Source organism: Acomys minous (genome assembly GCF_964271855.1).
Source record: "Acomys minous genome assembly, chromosome: 3".
NCBI lineage: Eukaryota > Metazoa > Chordata > Mammalia > Rodentia > Muridae > Acomys > Acomys minous.
In genome coordinates, this window is record NC_140485.1 from 117,973,686 (window position 1) to 117,997,489 (window position 23,804).

Sequence of the window (23,804 nt, forward strand, 5' to 3'; positions counted from 1 at the left end):
GGGCGTTGGGGGGGGGGTGAGGGGGAGATCGTTGAGTCACGCTGGAAGTAAATGCAATTATGAGATGGCAGTACAACGGCATCTCCGTGGGTAACACTGGACTGGGGCCTGTGGGGGAGGAATGGGAGGCTGTGTGGGACGAGAAAGCCGTAATCAAATCCGTGGTGATGGCACACGTTCAGACAATAGGCGGGATTAGGCAGATTATTGACACACGCTGCGTGGCTGGCTGCAATCGGAAATATGACTCTTCCCAGAGCGGCCTGCCATTCATTTGGCAGGAGCCTCGTAGTAGCGATGACGGTGGGATCACGCAGGCATCTGGGTGAGTCAGCGATGCCCGGGTGCAAGTCAGCTTGCAGCCAAGACTGATGGCATGAATGTCTCAGAACATTCAACAGATAGATGATAACGCCAGCAGGCACTTGGAGCCTCCCTTTGGGTACCCACACGGCATGTCGTAAGATGGTACTCCCAAACCCTCACTGCTGGGCCTGAATTGAGAACATTTGAGAAGTAAATCCACCCACTATAAATGGAGTCATGAGTAGCTGAGAGGGGGCCCCTTAAGAAGAGGATAGTGAAAACTCACAGGAGAGATGCTGACCCAGAGCAAACAGCACTAAGGGTTTTAAAGGTCTGGGATCCCAATGCCTCATCCTGGGCAGGGGTGACCAGGTCTGCCTCCTGGGTCTTCTTCTAATGGGAGCAAGTAGCTTTGAGCCAGCAGAGAAGATTGTGGAGGAAAATGCTCTTTTCAGTAGCCTGTGCTAGCCTCCCTAGATAATAGGCAATGTTGTCTCCCTTAAAGCAGCTTAGTTACAGATCTAGAGACCCGGTGTATCCTATAGCAGAGCAGAACAAGGTTCCCTACATCCACTCCCCGAAAAGGCTTCACACAGGAGTGAGGAATGAACTCAGAGTTCAGGTGGGAATCGAGCTTGGGCCCTTCACGAGTCCAGCTGGCTGTGGAATCAGACAGCAAATAAATAGTAAGGAGAGGCGAGAGCTGGCAGAGGTTGCCGGCTTGTGCGCTGCTGTAGAGTGCCCTCAGCCATGTGGAATGGAGCCCACCAGAGAGGAGAGGCAAGGTGGGAGACCTGGAAAGGGGAACCACAGTGCTTCTCCACTTCTGGGGCGCAACCCACAGCTGGCGTGAGGCTGTCAGAGTCTGAAGTTCAAACCCCACCTCTGCCTCATACCTCTGTGTGACCCTGAGGCTGTATGGAACTTGGGTAAATCTCAGCGTTTTCCTCAGTGTTCAGAGCACATGGGGAAGGGGTGTTAGGCATACTTCTATTAGTAAAAAGTCGGTACTTCTGAGAGAATGAGGATAAAGGGAGGAACGGACAGCTTGAGGCATATCCTGTACCATTGAATGATTTATTGCTTCTTTGAAGAATTAGAGTTGATTGGACTTGACAGTGAAAATGGCTCAGGCTGTTCTGTGTCCCAAAGTTCCTCTAAAAAGTTATCATTATTGTGTTTTCCTCTACTCTTTATCAAAACGGATTTAGTAAGACCTACCATGTGACACTTACAAGCCCATCACTTCCTGATACTAATGTGATCAGCCAATTATCAATCCGTTTGATGTCGGCTAGCGGGGTGGGGAGTCTATCTCCACAGCTTTGCGAAGGCTGGAGCACTGTTTCTTTCCAGGTTTGTTTTTGTTGTTGTTGTTGGTGGTGGTATATGTGTGTGTGTGTGTGTGTGTATGTGTGTGTCTGCGTGCATGTCTGTGTGTGTGGCGTATGTGCATATCTGTATATCTGTGTGTATATGTGTGTGTATATGTGTGTCTGTGTGTGTATATGTGTGTGCTGTATGTGTGTATATGTGGTGTGTGTGTGTGTGTGTGTGTGTGTGTGTGTGTGTTATGGGCCACCATGCCAGACTTTTACACTGGTGCTGGGGATCTGAACTCTGGTCCTCATACTTGTTCACAAGCACTTTAACCACGGAGCCAGTTCCCTGGTCCTCTCTCCAGCTTTGTAGGCCTTTGTTCTGTTTTTGGTATATTTGCTAATGAAAATATCTGATATTGGCAGATTTTCAAGAATTCACAAGCTGGTAAAAATACCAACTAGTGAAGGTCTCCTGGCAAGTCAAGACACAACTGTCTGAACACACACACACTTGAGGGTTCTCTTGACTGCACTCCACCAGTGATTCTCCGCCGTCAGGCACCCACGTCCGTAACTTCTCCACGGGGAGACTCAGTGTTTAACAGTGATGGTTTTGATTTCCGTGAAGAAGTCAAATGAGTCCTTGGCTCCTTCTCTTCCTATCCCAGAGCTCTTCATCCCCCCAAATGGCAGGTTCAGCTCCCTGATGAGCCAGCAGTTGGTCCAGACCAACCCTGACTGCAGCCTTTTAGCTACCCTGTGGATGCGCCCCACATTGTTCGACCACACTGTAGCTGCCAGCCCATACTTAACACCGTTAGCTCTTTTGATGACTTCCTCTTCGCTATCAAAGGGGACAACGCACGTCACTGGGCCAAATATCTCTTCCGTCATGCAGCAGGACTCATCCTTGATGTCTGTTATCACCGTGGGAAGCATGAAGTAGCCTGCCTGGTTCCTGAGTGGAAGGCTCAGCTGGTCCACACCCTCACCACACAGAACCTGGGCCCCCTCAGCGCGAGCTTTCATTACATAACTTCTGACCTGGGGAGATTTAAAAAAAAAAAACATAATTAGAAACCTCTTACTGTACGTTTGTTATTTTACACACACCAGCAGAAAAATCGGTGTTTTCTGATGACTGAAAAGCATCAGTGAAAAGGTCAGTGCTAAGGGACCTGGGGCTATCTTATCACTCAGCTGTGAATCCTGACAGCCGAGTAGTTCCCACCATGTTTGTACATTTAGCCCTCATGCAAAAGGCGGCAGGGGTGGCAGGGGGTGGGGCATATTTCATACCTAAGTTCCAGGTGCTAATATGTGATTTTATGTATTGTCACCTAATTCTTTCAACACTCTATAAACTATTGTCCCCAATTTACTTGCCTTCAAAAGTGTATAGGTTCATACAGCCACTAAACAACAAAGCTTAATTCACACCCAAGCATGTCCCAAATATTACAAACTAATGTCTTTGCTCTTGGTGCCTTCTAGAACGTGATCCTACTGCTGAAGATCACACACTTGAGTCTTAATGATTTACTGTTACACTGTAGATTAGTCCATCTCTCAATCCTCACCAGAAAAGCTCCCCCTTGCCAGAAGATGGTAACTCAACACATAGATCCACAAATGGTCAAAGAACATAGAATCGGAAACTGAAGAGTATTCAGCCATTAATGGGATGTTTATATGACACCATCTCCTTAGGGGATCTTTGCAGAGGAGGGGAACAGAAAAACACCAGTGGATGGACACACAGAAACTTTTCTGGACCCAACAAGGCAGTGGTGGCACATATGAACTCACAGACTGTGACGTCACGCACAAGACCCACTCAAGCTCAAAACAGACAAATCTTGGCACGGAGAAGAGAAGTGGGCACAAAGTCCCGTCCTAGCTGAGAAGCTACAGGTGAGTAACAGCTGCCAGAAGTGGGAGACAGAGTCAGCATTCTTTCTGAAGGGTGTGGCCCCTGGTAGTGGATGGCCACATGCCCAAGAATGCAAACGCAACACATTGGGACTGATATAGCAATAACTAAAGACACAAGTTTGGGTGGGTTTGGGATGCAGATGGACCTTGGAGGGATTGGGGGAAAGGGTAAATATATGATCAAAAAATATAATGGATGGATTTCTCAAAGACGTCAACAAAAATATCTTAAAGAAAGTGGAAAACAAATGACATGTAAGTGTTTAATGCTTAGATGCCTTCGGGATCTGAGCTTCTGGAAAAAAAAGAAAAGAAACAGATCTCTAACTTTCAGTCTTATTACTGATTGTGCTCTGAAAACCAATATAAGTAATACAGAGCAAAAGGGACTGTAATGCAAAGTAAACTGATGCCATAAGCTAACGGAGCAAAGAGGGGATAATGACAGTCGCGGGGCAGTTGAGTTTGTTTCCATTTGGAGTCCGTGCTGATTCACCCAGCAAGAGAGATGTCCAGAGCCCATGCATTTAGACCCAACTCCAAGTACTCAAGGCCAAGCACCAAAAAGAAAACTCCAAGGAAAATAGCTACCTTGAGTTTGTGCCATATAGTTCTGGGACCCAAAACATAGTGTCACAATGACTCTACTAGCGAATTCTGACAAGTGCTGAGTTTGTGGTGATTTCCAGTCCCAGGACACAACACTGAGTAAGCTCAAGGGAAGATGGCCAGCCAGGGAAGACGTGCACATGATGTGTCAGGCGGCGTTAAGAGTCATCGAGAGGGCTGGAGAGATGGTTCACTGGCTAAGAGCACTTGAAGATCTTGACAAGGACCTGGGTTCAGTTCCCAGCACATACGTGACAGCTCACGACCATTTCTAGTGTTCAAATGCCCTCTCCTGACCTTCTTGTGCAACACACATGCACGTGGTACACAGACCCCGATACAGGCAAAACACTCGCACACATAAAACAAGCCTTTAAAAAAACAAACAGGAGAAAAATAAAGCACTGAAAAGTTAGGGTGCATTGTTTTATATAGGACGTGCTGGAAAGCTCTTTCAGAGGGAACCATTTGCTCCAAGGATGAGGAGGATAGGACCAAGCAGGTGTGGGAAGGGTTCCCTTTTGCTCTTGCTCTGTGAGACACAATTTCCCATGGTTGTAAGAGTAGTACAAAAATAATAGCATTTCAAAGCCTGGTGTGTGCTCTGCTTACACTGAGCTTCTGTTTAAGATTTTATTTAATTCTGTGTGTGTGTGTGTGTGGTGTGTGTGTGTGTGTGTGTGTGTGTGTGTGTGTGTAGGGAGTGCTAGATTCCTTGGAGCTAGAGTTACAAGCATTTGGAGCTTCTAATAGGGGTACTAGAATAAAATTTTAAACTAATCCCATTGACCCATCTCTCCAGCCCCTACATGTGCGCTCTCTCTCTCTCTCTCTCTCTCTCTCTCTCTCTCTCTCTCTCTCTCTCTCTCTGTCTCTCTGTCTGTCTCTCTCTCTCATGTGGTTTTTTTGAGACAGGGTCTCACTTGCTGTCCTGGAACTTACTATGTAGAGCAGGTTGGCCTTGAACTTACAGAGATCCACCTGCCTCTGCCTCCTGAGTGCTGGGATTGCAGGGGTACGCCACCACCACCCAGCCTCTGAGTTTCTCTTGAATTCAGAACATTCTGGAAGACATGTGGCAGAGATTTATACTTACTTTCTCCAAATGTGCCTTACTTATCAAGGCACCCATGTTGGCTGACGGGTCAGAGGGAGCGCCAACTTTCCACTTTCTGGAAGCCCCCACAAACCTCCTTAGAAAGTCCCTGTAGATGCTCCTCTGGACAAAGATCCTGCTGGTACACAGGCAGATCTCCCCCTGCCAAGAGTGAAGACAATTGTGAAGCCGGGGATACTCTTCTTCACAGGCAGACGCCCCCCATGTTTCTGATCACCTGCCATGCGCCTGGCAGTGGGGTCAGCTGTCAACAGGACTAGTCCCTACCATACGGAACACATAATCTCACAGGACAACAGACTCAAACACAAACATTTGCCACATGATAGACTTGGGAGAGTTGCAAAATAATAATAATAATAATAATAATAATAATAATAATAGAGGAGCGTTAGGCAAACAATTAAATTAGGGATTTAGTGAATGAATTCATGGGCATCACTTACAGAGCGGATATTTGAAGGGACTCCTGGTTGATATGAAGGAGCTGGGTAAGAAAAGACCAACAAGAGAGGGGTTCAGTGGTAAGAGCGGAGAAGGCGCAGAGGGGCTGCGAGTGTGGGTGCAGGCGGTGATGTGCAGTGCAGGGACAAGGATGAGGCTAAGAGGGGAGCAGGCCAACACCCGCAAAGGCCCAGAGGGCTTCTGTTTTATTCTTAGCATCATGGGAAAGAAGCAAGAGGTTTTAAGCCACAGAGTGATGTGATCAGATTTACATTCTATGTGTGTGTGTGTGTGGTGTGTATGTGTGTGACATGTGAATACATATGTGTTCATATGTATATGTATATTTATGTGTAGGTGTGTGCATGTGTATATGTGGCGTGAGTATGTGTGTACAGCTGTGTGTGCGTGCATGTGTGTATGGTGTGTATGTGTGTGACATATGAATACACATGTGATCATATATATATGCATGTGTGTAGGTGTGTGCTTGTGTATATGTGGTGTGAGTATGTGTGTGCAGCTGTGTGTGTGCAGTGTGTGTATGGTGTGTATGTGAATGCATGTGTGTTCATATGCACATGCATGTGTGGTGTGTGTGTACATGTGTATATGTGGTGTGAGTATGTGTGTGCAGCTGTGTGTGTGCAGTGTGTGTATGTGTGGTATGTGAATGCATGTGTGTTCATATGTACGTGCATGTGTGGTGTGTGTGTACATGTGTATATGTGGTATGAGTATGTGTGTGTAGCTGTGTGTGTGCAGTGTGTGTATGGTGTGTATGTGTGTGACATGTGAATACACACGTGGTCATATATATATGCATGTGTGTAGGTGTGTGCTTGGGTATATGTAGTGTGAGTATGTGTGTGTAGCTGTGTGTGTGCTTGTGTGTGTGGTATTTGTATGTGTGGTATGTGAATGAATGTGTTCATATGTACATGTATGTGTGGTGTGTGTGTACATGTGGAAGCCAGAGAGCAAACTCGGATGTCATTACTCAGGGGCCATTGCGTGTTTTGGTTTTTGGCTTTTGGGGACAGGGTCTTCTCGGGGTGCCTAGAGCTCTCAGAGTAGGCCAGCCTGCTGACCCCTGCGCCTGTCTTCATCTCCTCAGTCCTGGAGCTACACTGCGTGGCTTTCTTACATGGGTTCTGGAGTTGAGCTTGGGTTCTCATACTTACATGGCGAGTGCTTTGCCAACTGAGCTACCTCCCTCCACCCAGAGATTTACAGTTTTAGATGACCATTCTTGAAGTTGTGTAGAAAACAAAAAAAAATGATAGAAAATTAGGGTGAGGAGTGAAGAAAAATATTCCAAGAGCTCAAATAAATGTAGGTAGCTCATATCTGGGAGGTACTAAGGGAAGTAGAAAGAATTCCAAATTCTTAAGGAAGCATGGAACCCCAAAAATGTAGGAGATTTACATGGGTACACTAAAAAGTAATGTCTTAGAATACTCATTAAGCATAGAACCAACAAGAACTGTTTCTAGATCAGACATAGGTACAAGGAGATGAGAGAGCAAGTACAGGGCTGATCCAAGCTCTGGGCCCGGGCCACTTTGGGCAGTGTGTTCTTCTGTGGAAAGGTAAATGGGAGAAAAGGGAAGAGTCGTTTTTCCAGGGTGTGGGGAAAGAGTTCTGCTGTGGGCACATTAGGTTCCGATGCCCACAAGACATCTAAGTAGACATGCTGGGTGCTCAGGGGGAAGGTCCTGGTAGGTTTTGGAGAGAAAAATAACCCTAACTGCCATTTAAATACAACATTAAACCCTTTATAAGCCACATCTAAATGTTTCAGAGCAAAAATGCATGAAAGTATACAAATGCATAAATATTAATGACATTTCACATCACATTTATATTCGGTGTTCACAACAATCCTAGGGAACAGAATGCTTCTAATTATCTTGGTATTTATACAAAGATTTATTGTCCAAATTAGGCAGTTAATGTTCTGGAATGATGCGTTCCCCGACAGGACAGCTATCGGAACCATCTGCCTATGTGACTTGGAAGGTGGACGAACACCTGTCGGATTCGGTTTGCATAAGTTCCCACTCAAAAGAAGGGGCCTGGTGGAGAGACCCTAAAGTTCTAACAAGCTTCTCAGCACTTGGTGTCAGGAAAATACAGGTCACACTGAGATCCCGGAAAGGATGGCCTGGAAGGAAAACTCACTCTCTGACTCTCTGTGCCGTGCCGGGCGCTGGTTTGAACACTTTCTCCATAAGAGCTCTGCAGTGTGTCAGTATTCTCAGTCCAAAGTTAGGAAAAGGAGCTTTGAACTAATATATATACACCCAGGGTCCCCCCCATGGTCATCTCAGGGTCACCCCGAGAGTTTACCCGTCCCTTCCCTGAACCCAATTATCTTCAATCAAGGGAGAAATATGTTCTGTGTAGAACTCATCAGTCCGCTGAGCAAATAAAGCAAGCTGTGGTCGTTTGCTTAAAATCCACCTGTGGCACAGCCTTTCTCTCATTGATACCTTAAAAATATGCCTCCCAACCCCACCCTGCCCCATGAAAGGGTGGCGGACCATCCCAAATCCTAGAAGAACCCTGGCAGAGGAGTAGGCCACAGTCTGTGTCTCCTCGCTTATCACGTGGCTGCCTTATACAGCGTGGCAGCCCAGTTCCCTGCATCTCAGCTCTCAGCGTGTGCCCCTCTCTTTGTCTTCAAGCCCTCAATAGAAAGTTGTTCCCTGGGTATCTGCTCCTGCTAGTGACTGCAAGTCGTGCTGTAACCCTGAACTGTCCGATCAGCACCCAGACACGATATTTCTAGCCATCTTCTTTGGGAAATATGGCAAAAGAAAAAAAAAACATCATTTACAATTATCGTGAAAATATTAATTGGAAGTTGCATTTCACACTAGACATTCACAAAATCCCTTTGGAAGGTAGCATTGTTCCTGTCAGTGGGAAGCTGCCGGCCAGTTAATCTGGTCCGGTGTTCTTATGCCTCTGGGAGGCCGTGACTTTAAAGAACCTAAAAAAAAAAGCAGCAAAACCCACAGAAACATCTGCGATGTAATAATAATAATAATAATGATAATAATAATAATAATAATAATAATAATAATTTATTTACTATTTAATAAATTATATTGATAAATTTATTAATTTATTAATAATTAATAATTATATAATTAATAAATTATTACTACATAATAAATTATTATTATTATTATTATTATTATTATTATTATTATTATTATTATTATTAGAAGTTGCAAATATGTCCTAAAGTTGTCTGTCACTTCAAGCTCAGAAACTCACTTTGGAATGTTACAGGAAATGGGGATTAAGCTTGAGAAAGCATCAGGGATGGTTTTTGGAAGAAGAAAATCTACTGGTAATAGGGCCTGTAGCTGCAAAGAAAGGACAGGCATCTGTGTGAATAAATAGATGGAGATGCTTAGAGTAGCAAAATCAATCATTCCACCCATAGCTGGCACCTGAGAAAAGTTGTGTGACTTAAGGTGAGGCATGTGACAAAAGAAGAAGCTGTGACAGTTCCAAGCCACCGCAGGATGTTAGAGTAATACTATAATTGATCCTACTTTCAAAAAAATAGCTGAGCCATTGCCACCCCTACCCCACCCCACCCCACCCCACCCCGGATTTTGCATTGTGATATGACAGAACCCACCTGTCAGGGCCTGGGTAAGCGAGGCTCATACCTGGTTAGCAAAGCTGGACCGAACGGTTGCCGGGATACACTCCTCCAGGTTGGCATCCTCAAAGATGATAGCAGGATTCTTGCCTCCCAGCTCCAGTGAGAGCTTCTTGCAGTGGGGGGCACTTAGCTGGGTAATCCGTTCAGCCGTGGGCTGGCTCCCAGTGAAGGAGATCAAGGGCACCTCTGGGTGGGACACAAGGGCCTCCCCAACCCTGGGCCCTGTTCCAAATACAATATTGATCACACCTGGTGGAACACCTGGATGGGATGTAAAACCAGTAGTTGATTACCTTAGGTTTATCGAGGATACCTGAAGTGACATGGAGACTCTCCTTTGGGAGTCCCAGAGCTGGTGTGACAGTGCCTGGAGATTTTTATGAGGAGCTCAGGTTTAATAACGAAGACAATGCTATAAAGTCTCCTCTGCTTATAGACTCCACCTGCTGGGGTTCCTCTGGAAAGATGCAGGATGTTCTGAGAAACTCAAACTGTAACACTTACTACGGTTTGGGTACCACCAAGCAGGTGGTGGTGGAGCGGGGCCTTGCTCCAACTTGATACCCAGCAGTTGTAAAGCAGTGTGATGGTGTTAAGTGAACGGGTGTGCAAATCTGCAGAAATGTGACAAGATTAACTATCCTGGCTGAGAGAAACAGGAGCAGGCTTCCCAGAGGGGGTAATTTTTTTGACTCAAGATCCTGTGCCCTTGGTTGGGTACAGCACCAGTGCAACCCAAAATCACATAACAAATGCCAAGAACAAAAATCAGTGCCTCCATCTTTTCCACTGCAAGACCCCTTAGACCTAAATTCTCATGTATACGTCTACCTGTTTTTCAGGATTAAATTCTTTAGGGTGTGTGTGGGGTGGGTGGGTGTGTATTCATGTGGATGCACAAGTGTGTAAGGCCAGAAGTCAACCTCGGTGTCATTCTTCAGAGGGCACCCTTTTAGAGACAGAGACTCTCATCAGCCTGTAGCTCCCACAGTGGGCTAGACTGATTGCGGGGTGACCATCTGAGATCGACTCCCCCCCCCAACCCCCCCTGTCTTCCCCCCATCCCAACACCAGGATTCCAGTGTGTGCCAGCACACCTGGCTTTTTTTTTTTAAACCTGGGTTCTACAGATTGAATTCAGATCCTCACGCTGTGCGACAAGCACTGAAGTGACTAAGATACTTCCCACGCCCCATGAATTTACTTCCTCATGCCTTGCCCACCAAGTTGCTGGCTAAGGGCAGAAACGCTATCTGAGTCCTGTTCTCCATTGTATCCCCTGTGCCACCTGTGAATGCTGACACTTGCTGGCTGCTTCACGAGTGTCAGCTATATTATATGTAGTATATGTTATGTTATGTTATGTTATCTGTTGTTATTTATAGTATATGTTACATGTAAGTTATCTGTAGTATATGTTATCTGTTATCTATAGTATATGTTATCTGTTATCTCTAGTACATGTTATATGTTATTTGTAGTATATGTTATATGTATGTTATCTGTAGTGTATGTTATATGTTATCTGTAGTATATGTTATATGTATGTTATCTGTAGTGTATGTTATCTGTTATCTGTAGTATATGTTATATGTATGTTATCTGTAGTGTATGTTATATGTTATCTGTACTATGTCCTGTTCTATGGCCTGAAATGTTTGTCTTTACATTTGGGAAAAAAAGACCCACCCTCACATCATGTTTTATCACAGCACACTGTAATACACTGCAGACTTTTCTACTTTATTATTAGTTTCTCATTGTGCCTAATTATAAATTAAAGATTGCCACAAGTGTGTATGCATATTAAAAGGTGTATAGAGAGACCGAGGCCAGCACTGTTTCAGGCCTCCACTCACAATCTGGAAACACATCCCTCACTTATAAGGGGAGATTACAGACTGGTTTTTTACCTCACAGCCCTTTATGGTGCTTACTGTCTACTATTAGCTCGATTCTCTGGTGAGAAATTTGGCAAAGTAGAGTTAGTGGTAGGTCAGCCATCAGTACATCTGGTCAGAGCAGGTTGACAAACGTTGGCGGGTGAGAGTAAAGCGACCAGGGCTCAGCATTCATCATCCAAACAGAAGCGCGGATGCCAACTGTGGAAGCTTTACATGTTCATGTTGTGTTTGTATCTTAGGCGTTCTTAGGCCTTGCGTGATGTGGCTGGATCAGCTCCTCTGTTTCCTTAGCTGTAGCAGGCAGAAATCCTGCGTGAGAAGGTTTTGGAACAGCCTGGCAGCTCCTGTCTCCTCCTCCCTTTGCCCCAGATAAGGCATCTCTCTTCAACTCAAATCAAGTCTTCAAGAATGTGATCTTAAAGTATACGTAATACTTTCACACTAATGATCCCGAGATCCCTTCCACAGAGCCACAGCATAAGCCTGGTCACTCTGAGGGGACGGTAAAGACCCACCCCTCCCAGCTGCGGATCCATGAAGGAGGCAGGTGGGAAGTCAACATTGTGATGTGTCTGTCGGAGTCTCATGTCTGAGCACTCCGCCTCTAGTTTAGGTTGATCTTGGTTCGTAGTCATAGAGAGAGAAGCTCCATGTACCGAAGACCTTGGGCCCCAGAGCAAAGAGGAGTCTAGAATGGCAGCTACTGATAGGACAACAGCAAGGACGAGTTTGTTATCGTTGGGCAGACGGGAGAGTACGGGTATAAGGGGAAGTCTGTAATATCAGCAAATCCTGAATGGTAGAAATGAACTGAGTCATGTCTAATGTTTACTGTGATATTTTAACAGAAGCTGAGAGAAAACACAGGGACACCGAGTGTACCTCACCACGGGACAATGAGCTCATGCCACAGGCTGACTGATCTCCACACACACTATGGTTCTGATCGCCTGCTTGAGGTCTGATGTCAGTGTGGTGAGAGGCAGCAGCTTGTGGTGATTTCTCAGCATCATCTGCCACTTGAGCCAGACAGAAACAAAATGTTTGCCCAGGTATCTGCTTTCTAAGCTTGTAAGAGACTCTGGTCACAAGTGATAAAGGACGGTAAAGTTGACAAACAGAAATTGTGAAATAAAACCGGGGTAACTGGCTAGGAGATAAGGCAGGATCACATGAACACAGAAGAATGAAGCCCTTGTTGATGAAGAGGCAAAACTACCTCAGTTTAATGGAGCAGATTAAAAACTGGTGGGAAGGGCTGTGGGCCCTGTCAGTGGACTCTCCAGATATAAGATTTGGTGCCTCAAGAAAACAGGGAATACTTTGGAATTCCCAGAGAGGTACTTGCTGTGTGCTTCCTTGTGACTTTATTCTGCAGTCTTTGTATCAGTGCCCAACACTACAAGAGTTAACACACACCAGATGTACTATCATCTGACTCTCTCTCTCTTCCCCCGGATGCTCTTAAAGATTCTCTTGTGGTACAGTCAAGTGCAATGTTGTACGCATGATTCACACATCATTCCAGTCCCAACATGAAACCAGCGGCTGAAGGAGAGCGCAGCCTGAGCAACAGTACAGCATCCAACTAGGGGAGAAGAGTGGACAGTGCTGGCCCAGCGAAGAGAAGAGAGGGCTGCCTTGGTGTAACGGCCCATTAGCTGCCAAGAAACGAGAGCGACTCTAAGGCAATCACAGGAAATGGAAAGGTCTCATTACAGGAGTGTGTGTGAGAGAGAGAGAGAGAGAGAGAGAGAGAGAGAGAGAGAGAGAGAGAGAGGAGGGAGAGAGAGAGAAGAGAGAGAAGAGAGAGAAGAGAGAGGAGGGAGAGAGAGAGGAGGGAGAGAGAGAGAAGAGAGAGAGAAGAGAGAGGAGGGAGAGAGAGAGAGGAGGGAGAGAGAGAGAGGAGGGAGAGAAAGAGAAACAGAGAGAGAGAGAAAGGAGAGAAAGACAGACAGAAGGAGGGAGGGAGGGAGAGAGAGAGAGAGAGCTCATTGCAAACCAAGATCTGTTCAAGTAGCAGGAACACAGGTATTAAACATGCCCCTGCCCCTATGATCCAAGCAGAGAGAGAGAGAGTTCCTGTTCTGTCTGGATCTAGAGTTCCCTCAAAGGCCCACCGATAAAGCCTTGGTCCTTGGGTGCCTATGCTGCTGTGTGACAGAACACTTAAGAGCAAGGATTTAGAAGGAAGAAGTCAAGTCACTGAAAGTGTGACCCAGAAGAGAATTTGGTTACCCTGGCTGGCACTTCTTCCTCTTCCATCCTTCCTGTTGAGGTGAGCATCTTCCTCCCAGACATGTTCCCACTGTGACGTGCTACCTTCACCACACATCTAGATGTGACGGGGTCAGGTGACCATGAGTTGAAACTTCCCAAAGTGAGAGATAAAAAGCTCTCCTCCTTTCAGGCCGATCCATCTCAGGTGTTTGCTATGACGGCGGGAAGCTAATTAGCACAGTCCCTCTCTAGGAAGCTGCAGTCACCAAGTTCACAGGAAAAGGCTGATGTGTACACCACAGACTCGGGTTTGAAAAGAATGGAATTAGAGCATGGTCTGTTTATAAAGAAGGAAGGGAACGTTCTGGGAAATGAGAGAGGTAGGCATAGCCTCTCCGTCCTCTTGGGGCCTAGGGCATCTGTATAGGAGGCCTCATCCCTAGGCCTATAAGGAGTAGCACCAATCTCTAAACAAGCCCAGATTTGACCAATCATCAAAATCCCAAAGAACTAGGAAAAACGGCTGGGCGCAGTAGTGCACGCCTTTAATCCCAAGCACTTGGGAGGCAGAGGCAGGTGGATTGCTGTGAGTTCAAGGCCAGCCTGGTCTACAAAGTGAGTCTGGGATAGCTAAGACTACACAGAGGAACCCTGTATCGAAAAACCAAAACCAAAACAAACAAACAAAAGCCAAAAAAACAAGAAAACCTAGGAAAACTTCCCTGGAAGCAAGCAAATGTGCATTCTTTCACTTTTGAGGCATCCAGAAGTGGGGGAGAGAAAGGGTACATGTACCTGCTGCTCACCCTGTGGAGACTGGAGAGCCCAGAAGTGCCTCCTCCATGCCGCAAGGCATTAAGCACATCACATGTTTGCACACACAGAAGGGTGGCAAGTCTTTCCCCGCTACCCAGCCATGAGGGTCCTGACAGAAAGGTTACTTGCTGGGATTTAAATACCAGGGCAACATCAGGTTTCTTAATGCATTTACATCCCAAACAAAGCCAAAATGTGAATGTTAAACCGTTAGCTCAAAGAGAACCAGGCGAAAATGGGTGGATATTTCTAAGAGGCCATGTTCCACCCACTTCTGTGCGAACACAGAGGAACTGGGCAGGGGTGGGGGGGGTGTATTTAAATCACTTGAAAATGGCTGAATCTATGCGGCTACACAAATTCTAGGAATACTCCACTTCTAAGAGTGACTAGTAGCTCAGACTTAAATTTAAAGTGACAGCTGATGAGTCTATCTGGAACCAGTTGGTGTCTTTGGTGTGACCAGGTCTCTCTAAGCCTGTACTGTTTCCTGCACTGCTTCCCTGCCCCACCCCCACGGGGTGGTGATAGTCCTCAATGACAGCCTTATGGGGTTAAAGAGGAAAGGGGCAGTGGAAGAGAGGCCTGCTGCTGCGGATGAGGGCATGGCGAGAAAGGACCAGGCTTGCAAAATGAAGAGGTAGCACTGCCATCGGTTTCTCTCTGGGCGAAGATGGCTCCCAGCAGCTGTGCCGTAGCTCCACGCATCCTCCCGGTCCCCACACTCTGGTACCTGCTTTCTCCAGGTGTTTGCAGAGCATCCAGGCAGTCACAGAAGTCAGCTCGCTGGGTTTGGCTATCACAGTGTTGCCAGCAGCGATGGCCGGAGCTATCTTCCAGGTCAGCAGGTAGAGCGGCAAGTTCCAAGGGCTGATCAAACCAGCTGAGGGACGAGAAGAGAAGAGAAGTGTGGCTGTGGTGACACCGCCTCAGAGACCGGCCAGCTGCGTGGCACCCTAGCAGAGCTCTGGGCTGCTCAGAAAACCCAAACTTCACTAAAGCCAACTTCAGGGAAGTTTATTCCTAAACGCCTTAGGAGCAGCGGGCCCCCGTACGACAGCAAAGTCTTCTTGATGAGGCACAGGTGAAATGAGGAGCCACAGCTATACAAGCTGCAGGGCTGAAGGCTGTCAACGGCTTGTCAGCGTGTTCTCAATGGAACGCGTACTGAAGTCTGTAGACTGATCTTTACTTTTTTAATGAAAGCCTTCTCCCAGGGCACTCAGTTGCTGTTTCCTGCCTGGCTTCCCCACCTCCATCTCCAGCCTGCTGTCACTGGGACAGAAAAGCTCAGGCTGTTCTAAATTATATGTGAAATGGGCATGACTGTTCCGCTAAGGACTGGCCATTGGTTAAGCTGATGGACCTTAACATACAGACCCGGAAATCCACCCTGGCAACACAGAAGGTCTTAAAATCAAATCCAATTTGCTGGATAATGCTACACCTGCCTTCTAGCAGGTGTGTCCACTCTACTGACTTTGTGACACAGTGTTGCCTCTACCAAGTACACACTCAAGAACCATGCAGTCAGCTTACTTAAAAGATGGTCCAGCTGGGCGTGGTGGCGTATGCCTTTAATACCAGCATTCAGGAGGCAGAGGCAGGCAGATCACTGTGAGTTCGAGGCCAGCCTGGTCCACAAAGCAAGTCTAGGATAGCCAAGACTGCATAGAGAAACCTTGTCTCAAAAAAGAAAGAAAGAAAGAAAGAAAGAAAGAAAATAAATAAATAAATAAATGATAGCTTGAAGAATCTCATGACATTATAAATAATTTATAATTCTGTATATTCCCAGCTATCCTAAGCCACAGGTTGGGCATGACTAAAGGTATCTTTATAACATATTCTTAAACTTTTCAGTTATCCACAGCCTACACAAATAAAGGGTCTCCCTTATGAGTTTGAAAAGTAGATTCACTTTATTTCATATTTTTGCCCTGTGGAAGTAAGTCTATTTTAATAGTACTAAATTTCCCATAGGAAAAAAAATCTGTTCTTTGAGAGTAACATAAAGTGTTTGCAATGAAATATATGCATATGTTTTTTAGCAAGAGATTAAAACTTCCTACAACACCTTGGGAAATGATTTCTGGAGGGTTCGGGGGATCAAGACAGTGAAATGTTTCATTTGCTTTCCTTCTGTAAGCCTAAGACTTGTAGCTGGTAAAGCATGGTGTTTCTTCTCAGGGGAAACAGCGACATCTACTGGTTACACTCAGTCATTTCCGACACTTGAGGCAAATGAAATAACTGTCAGTTAGCAATCATTTACCAGACAGCTGGCATCACTTAATCGACCTCACAATTATTTTGTTTTTCAAGCCAGGGTCTTGTGTGGTCCAGAATGACCTCGAGTTCACTGTGCAGCCAAGGATAACCTTGTACTTGCTGAGCTGTTCCTTCCCCCGCCCCCCCCCCCCGCCCAGGTGCAGGGGATGAGCCAGCCCACCCAGCTGAGCCATCCGCCTTATTAATTTATTCAAAGTTCTTTACTGAGTCATGTAAAGAAGAAATATAACTACTGTTCCAGATTTTCAGAGTACCGAAGTGTGCAGAAGTTGCAATCCCAAAGCCTAAACAGTGGCACCGTCTGGATTTGATGTTTTCTTATTTTACTTATAAGCAACAACTCTCTCCCGACCTCCCCTCCCGCTGTGCTCTTCCAGGACAAAGTCTCTGGGAAAAAGTCAAGGATTTGACACAATGAGAGTGAACTGGAATTCATTTTCAAAGCCAACGAATGTTCAGCAAAATTAGGAAAACCAACCCCTTCCCTTTCTTTGGTCTGTCCCTAGTAACCAGCTGCCTAGAATTTCCTGAGCTTTCTGACACGGTTTTCCTCAGCCGCCACCTACCAATTCCCACCGGCGTGCGAACAGTGTAGTGCATACAACTCAGGTGGTCCATCTGCGTGCACTCCGTCACGTGGTGCAGGATGGAAGAAGCAAAGAACCGGAAGTTCTGAATAGCCCGAGGAATGTCCATGGTCCTGGCCAGTGTGAGGGTTTTCCCTGTAGGAAGTGAACAATATAAGATGCTGCCTGTGCATTTCACGCGGCGTGAGCGCCAACCTCTGTTTACTGATACCATACTCATTGCCAGCCCAATCCTGGTACTTTACTGCACAGGGCTGACCCTGCTTGGATCAAGAAATGAAATATTTAGGTGTGAGGCTGGAGGATGAGGTGGGAAGGGCCTGAAATAAAGCTACAAGATCTTTGCTTTGTGACCAGCTCCTAGGTTTCACTGTGAATTTACCAGATGCCACCGTGTCACCCACATGGGCTCTGGTGTGTTAGCAGCTTTGACATTGCCAGGATGGAGAGGATGAGTGTTAAAGTAGTTGAATGCGCGAGTCAAATCCTTAAACATCCCCCAAACACGGGGAGGGGCCATCAAAAGGGCCCCTGAGAACCTCAGCACAGGATGCTGGGTTCCGGATGGAGCAAGAGGGAGCTTACGTGAACTTCTCTCAGGTGCCCTTTGTAGTGGGTGTAAACATGTTTTTCTTTTGATCCCAAGTGTGCGATGGAGTACGGACTTGTAAAAGAACAGGTGATACTTATCCACTAGAAGAGGAATCTCCTCTTATGGGAGCATTGCCAACCAATGAACATTGTAGTACGAACTCTGAGAGAAGATACGTACGTACATACATACATACATACACACACATATATATATATGAGTCCCAAAACAAGAGGCTTGGTTTTTTTGGTTTTGGCTTTGCTTCTTATTGTTTAGCTGTTCATCACTCCACTTCAAGGTGCTCCTGGAGAGAACCGCTCCAGAGAACGTTTCGAGGTTCTGGATTCTGGCTGCTGCTCTGGCAGCTGCTGCAGTTGCAGCCACCCTTGCTGAATTGCTGGATTGCTCTTTGACATCCTGATGACAAAGAGTGCAATCGCTCCAAGGAACTGAGCCTAAAAAGGTGTACTTCTCCCGGTCCCATTAACCTCCTTTCTCTCCTTTCTAGGGTAGGTATGTTGGAAGGGAGGTATAAGCGTTAAAGAACCCCAAATATAGTAGGTTTGAAAAAGTTCAAAGCCTCCAGCCCTTCAGTGACAAAGTGAAATGACTGACCCCAGAACAAGAGCAAAGGAAAAAAAATTTCCTTTCCTTCTCCTTCATGTGTGTGTGTGTGTGTGTGTGTGTGTGTGTGTGTGTGTGTGTGTGTGTGTGTGTTTAGGTTGACTAATGGCAGGTATATTTTAATACTGCATGACTCTTCCTAAAAGACATTCGGACATTTATAGATACCCACTGTATTCTTATGCCCTTTGGGAGGAAGCGAAAGTGCGGGAGAAAATTAGTGGCAAAGCATCTGAAAACTAGCTGCTCTTCAAATCGCCTTTACTTGGGAGTGCTCTGAAGAGAGCAGATAGATTGCACGGCTGTCCCTGGTTCCTCCTGTCTCCCCATAGCCATACTTTGGCGTAGATCCTTGCAGCTCCTTTTGCCCCACTTAGCTGCAGTGGGGCAGATCAGGTCAGCCTCTACCCCCCACCCCCTGCCCCACCCCCCACCCCCCCGAGGCTTGGCCTTCTGCGTCCTTCATGCTTTTACCTCCATCTCTCCTGTTGTCTTGAGACGCAAGTGTGCAGGCTAGCTTGACACCTCAGACGGGATGATACGACTAACTTGCCCCGAGTGTAATCCATCTTATTAAAAGGCAACAGACTAGAGTAGGGGTGCTAAGAGCCACTATCTATGTAGTGGGCCGCGGCTTTCATAAGTATTTAATACGGCAGACCTGTGCTCAAACCCAATCCCTGTTGGTGAAAGGACTTGGAAGGCAGACAAATCCCACCAGACCACATTCCCCCCAACCCCTCACCTTGGTCTTTAGATTCAGCCTCAGCTAACTCCTCCAGGGACTGCTCCAGTGTATCAGCCAGCCGGTTCAGGACCAAAGAACGTTCCTGTGGGCTCCGGGATGACCAGGCAGGGAAGGCCTCTCTGGCAGCCTCCACGGCAGCTTCAATCTTTGAGGAGGAAACCAGAGATGGTCATTTTAGCACTGTTGCTCCTGAGGGGCTGGCAGCATTCAGAATCCATGGCTTCCTTCACACCTGATGGCCGGCCTACCCGATTTCAGTTATTCAACGCGTCCTAGCACTAAACTACACACAACACAGGCAACACGGGTGTTTATGTAACCAACAAATAAGATTAAACACAAAGGAACGGTGGTTTGTTCTCTGCTGGCCACCGTCCTCGGGCAAAGCCGACCATCTGAGTTCTTGAGCCATTGCCACCGTGGGCTCACAGTGATCAGCAGCTGACTCTGTGAAACTATATGCCAAAAGCCTTTTCTTCCTCCTTTCTGCTGGTCCTCTTAGGAATTTAGCCTCAGAGGCAGCAGCAGGCCGACTGGCATGCCACTGAACATAAAGCCTGGACCAAACTCTAGTAAGAACTTCGAGCAGCCCCGAGACATGCCCAAGAGTGACCCCCCAGCTCCTGTGAGTGGTGCCCAGGATGGAATGGGGGCATTTCAGGGGTCTCAGAACAACTGCTTGCCTGGCTCCTGACTGTCAATAGGCGGAATGCCCAGGCAGCAGTTTCAGAGGGTGGCCTCTGAACCCAGGGAAAGTACCTGCACGGCACAGAGCTGACAAATGATTCTGACCTGCCCCACATAAACACTCACCAGCAAAGGCACCGGCAGGTTCAGTTAGGATACGGGCAAAGGGCGTGAGCAAAATATTTCACAAAAGATGTGTAAACAAGAACAAAACGAGCTGTCCAGTCTTAGTGACCCTAAAGAAACACGCATGAAGTCAACGTCTGTGCTTAAGAGATTCTGAGCTATGAGGGTAGCTCAGTGTTACGGCATTCTCCCAGGGTGCTCACTGCTGTCAGTTCGGGGGGGGGGGGGGCCAGAACCACGAAAAGGGGGTGGGGACAAAACAGTGGCAAGGCCAGATGCTGGAAAGGATGCTGAAGATAGCTCTCATCTACTGCTGGAGGAAACGAGAAAGGTGGGCACCCTGGCACCACATGACCCTGTCTAACCTCTTAGCTCTCACCACCACTGCATCAGTAATACCATCATGGGCATTTATCACTGTGTCAGTAACCCCCTCCTGGGCATTTATCCCAGAGAAATGAACACTTATTTTCATGCAAAAAAAAAAAAGTGTTTGTAGCAGAGACAGTCATCACAGCCTCTAACTGCAGGTGACCAGCTCTCCTGTCCTCAGTGAGCGGCAGCCACCTGTGGCACACCCATGCTAACTGCATATGTCCCTGCATTAAAAGGAATAAGCTGCTGCTCCCATGCTGCTGCCCCTGAGGGATCTGCAAAGCTGAGTGACAGACATGCACTGGAGAGATAAACCTCACCAGTCACTCGCTGACTAGTTTGCAAGACTATAAGCAGCAGCACAGAGCTCTGAACCCTTATTCTAACTCTACAACCCCAGTACTGTGCGCTACTCTGTTGGAAGCAGGCTGAGGCACAGGAATATCTCACAACTCAGCTAAGTGGCAGTGTCGGGATTCGAACCCGATCTCTGTGGGTCCCAAGATCATTAACAGACATGCTATAGCCCAGTGGTTCTCAATTTCCTAACGCTGCGACCCATGAAATTAGTTTGTTACTTCACAACTCTACTTGTGCTACTGTTGTGAATCATAATTTAAATACCTGATATGCAAGTGTGATATGATGTGTGACCCCTATGAAACAGGTACCACTGCTAAGCATAAGAAGTTTCCTTGTCCAGCCCATGACAGAGGCTACTGTGGAGCTCCCAGGATAAATATGTGAAATTAGGTGCCCTCTTGTGGCCAAACTGTGACGCACACAGAATGCAGCTGAGTGCTTTTCTGCCCTCTACTTTTCAGACTGTGCTACACACACACACACACACACACACACACACACACACACACACACACACACACACACACTTTGGTATGTATCTTATAAAGTCACCAAACACACAGCTTTTATGGAACACAGCACATGTGTAAACTAGATTGCTGAGAAAATAAAAACAAAATGTATTACACTATAGCAGCAACACAAATGTCTGTCTTATTCCACTTCCTGAAGAACTGGGAGCTATGCCACACTCCACCTGCACTTCATCACTCTGGAAACACCATGAGACTGGCAAGAGTGGGGACCGGAAGGGGAGGTTCTCCCCCAGCTTGGGTCATTGGAAACAAACAAAATTGCTGGTTACAATTTAACTAACAAGTAATCCAACATTTTTAAACTTTAGTACAGAAGTCTAAAGTTGTTTCCATCAGGTATGAGACAGATTTAAAGTTTAACAATGAGGAAAAAGCTGAATTTAAGGGAAAAAGCCTTGCATATAAGGTATATTTATATAGGAAGGCTGGAATTACATTATAATTTAGGTCTTTGTGCCTTAAAAAGAATAAACAATAAGCAGCATGCATTTAATAACCACACAAACACACATCAGCTATACTCAGCACCCCAAATAATTTTTAATACTCAGTGCAATAAGTCATAAATAATCAAATGTATCCAGGTATTTTACAAAATTCTCCAAATGAACTTAATTCTTCATAACTTAAAAAAAAAGAAGAAAGAAAAAGGAGAGAAAGAGAAAGAAATCAAACTATTAATGTCTTTAAGTTGTTAAGAATAATGAAAAAATGAAAGAATTTAATTTTCAGCTTCATTAATGAGGAATTATTAGACGATGGTCTTAAACAAAGTATTTGGGCTTTTTCTTTTGTTCTCAACTAAAGATTTTTAAGCGCATTTGTTTTTTTTTTATAAACCCATGAAGTTAGTGGGCACCTTGTAAAACCAAGGATGCATTCAGTGGTGTGATACTTCTTTCAGTTCACACTTTGTACTAGACACCTAGTACAGTCTGTATGAGAATCACAAAACTTAAAACCAGCTGTGCCCACAGCTGTTAAGTTAGCAAGCAACAGCTTACCTCTGAGCATAGTATGCTGAGGGCTGTTCCCAGCTTATGCCTGTCCAGTCACATGATAAAGTACCATGTAGAATGCGACAATTTCCTACACACACACACACACACACACACACACACACACACACACACACTTTACTTTTATAACATAGTTGCCCACACTTGGTCAACACAGTAAACACAACTTAGTTTCCTCAGTGAATACACTCACCTCTTCTTTGCCACTATTTGGTACTTTGCAATACACTTCCCCCGTCGACGGATCATAAGAATCTATGTATGAGTTACAGGGCAAAAATTTTCCACCTATGAAGTTTTCCAGAATCAGAAGCTCCTTCTTTCCAGCCATGCTGAGGAGCTAACGTTCCTCAGCCTGTCCAGCAGCTGGCTGTAGCTGCTCAGGACTTTGTTCGGACACTCACCCCCACCCATTTCACAACCCCAGTGTCCATATTTGCATATCGGACACCAGGAACAGTCCTGATGCCCTCCAGAACATTCCAGATTCCAAACTCTGGACAGTTCTTGAAGGCAGTGAGCAGCTGGTCAGTTACAAGAAATGGATAACGTCCTAAACTAACACAACGTCCCACACTCACAGTCTCTTCAGATCATCCTTTCAAATCAGCGGTGCATACATGGGTGACCTCACTGCTTGAGCATTAAGTGCAGGGCATAAAGCCAGTGGGCTTGAGCTGGGTGTGGTGGCGCACGCCTTTAATCCCAGCCCTCGGGAGGCAGAGGCAGAGGCAGGTGGATTGCTGTGAATTCAAGGTCAGCCTGGTCTACAAAGCGAGTTCAGGACAGCCAAGGCTACCAGGGAGAAACCCTGTCTTGGAAAAACAAAAACAAAAACAAAACAACAACAACAAAAAAGACAGTGGGCTTTGCAGAATAACTGCCCATGAAATAATCACCATTACCCCGCCCCCATCTCTACAGAAGAAACTGATCCTCCAAGAGGTGAGACCATGTCTTCAAGGTCACACGTGACCACACAGCCTTGCCACCTTGACCTTGGGGACAAAATCCCAGAATCCATTGCTCGTCTTCTTCTGTGTTCTTCTTAGCAGCCTTCTCCCTGAAATGTGCCCTCCATGCCCAAATCAGGACTGCAGTGATAGCTACGTAGTCTAGACAGGCCATGAAATGAAGATACAAAGCAAAAATGCATATGACATGTACAGCAAAGCACAGAATCTTGCCTACAAAATTGATTAAAAAATATATATAAGTGGAATCTGTAATAAAAAGCAATTTGTATCTGAGAGGACAGTTGGCCAGGAATGTATTAGTGATGTTGGACTCATCTTTAATCAAGAAACGGGCCACACAGAAAGGGTCTCTACTGGCTAATTGAACTAAAGAGTACTTTTAACTTTTAATATTGGTCTGGGAATGTTAAGAGTACACATGTCTTTCCCCCATGCTGGCAGGGTAACACAGAACACTTCTTGGAGCAACTTGCCAGTGTCGCCACATTAATATGACTACTTTGGGTCTAATGATTTC

The 23,804-nt window shown here is 46.1% G+C and overlaps 1 protein-coding gene across 1 annotated transcript; it reads right to left on the bottom strand.

The window, feature by feature from the left end:
* Positions 1 to 1,364: 1,364 nt before the first annotated feature.
* Positions 1,365 to 22,863, bottom strand: ALDH8A1 (aldehyde dehydrogenase 8 family member A1). Its single transcript, XM_084777418.1, has 7 exons — positions 22,504 to 22,863; positions 19,202 to 19,349; positions 17,220 to 17,375; positions 15,095 to 15,244; positions 9,426 to 9,682; positions 5,269 to 5,430; positions 1,365 to 2,672 (listed from the first exon to the last, which is right to left on the bottom strand). The coding sequence occupies exons 1-7, from the start codon at positions 22,639 to 22,641 to the stop codon at positions 2,220 to 2,222; spliced, it is 1,464 nt and encodes a 487-aa protein (XP_084633544.1). The 5' UTR covers positions 22,642 to 22,863; the 3' UTR covers positions 1,365 to 2,219.
* Between the last annotated feature and the right edge of the window lie 941 nt (positions 22,864 to 23,804).

Excerpts from the sequence above, each read along its gene's own strand:
- ALDH8A1 (XM_084777418.1), bottom strand. The coding sequence starts at position 22,641 with ATGGCTGGAAAGAAGGAGCTTCTGATTCTGGAAAACTTCATAGGTGGA. Across the intron at positions 15,245-17,219 it reads TCGCACGCCGGTGGGAATTG|CTGGTTTGATCAGCCCTTGG; the intron begins GTAGGTGGCGGC and ends CTCGTCCCTCAG. Across the intron at positions 9,683-15,094 it reads CAAACACCTGGAGAAAGCAG|GTGTTCCACCAGGTGTGATC; the intron begins GTACCAGAGTGT and ends CATCCCATCCAG.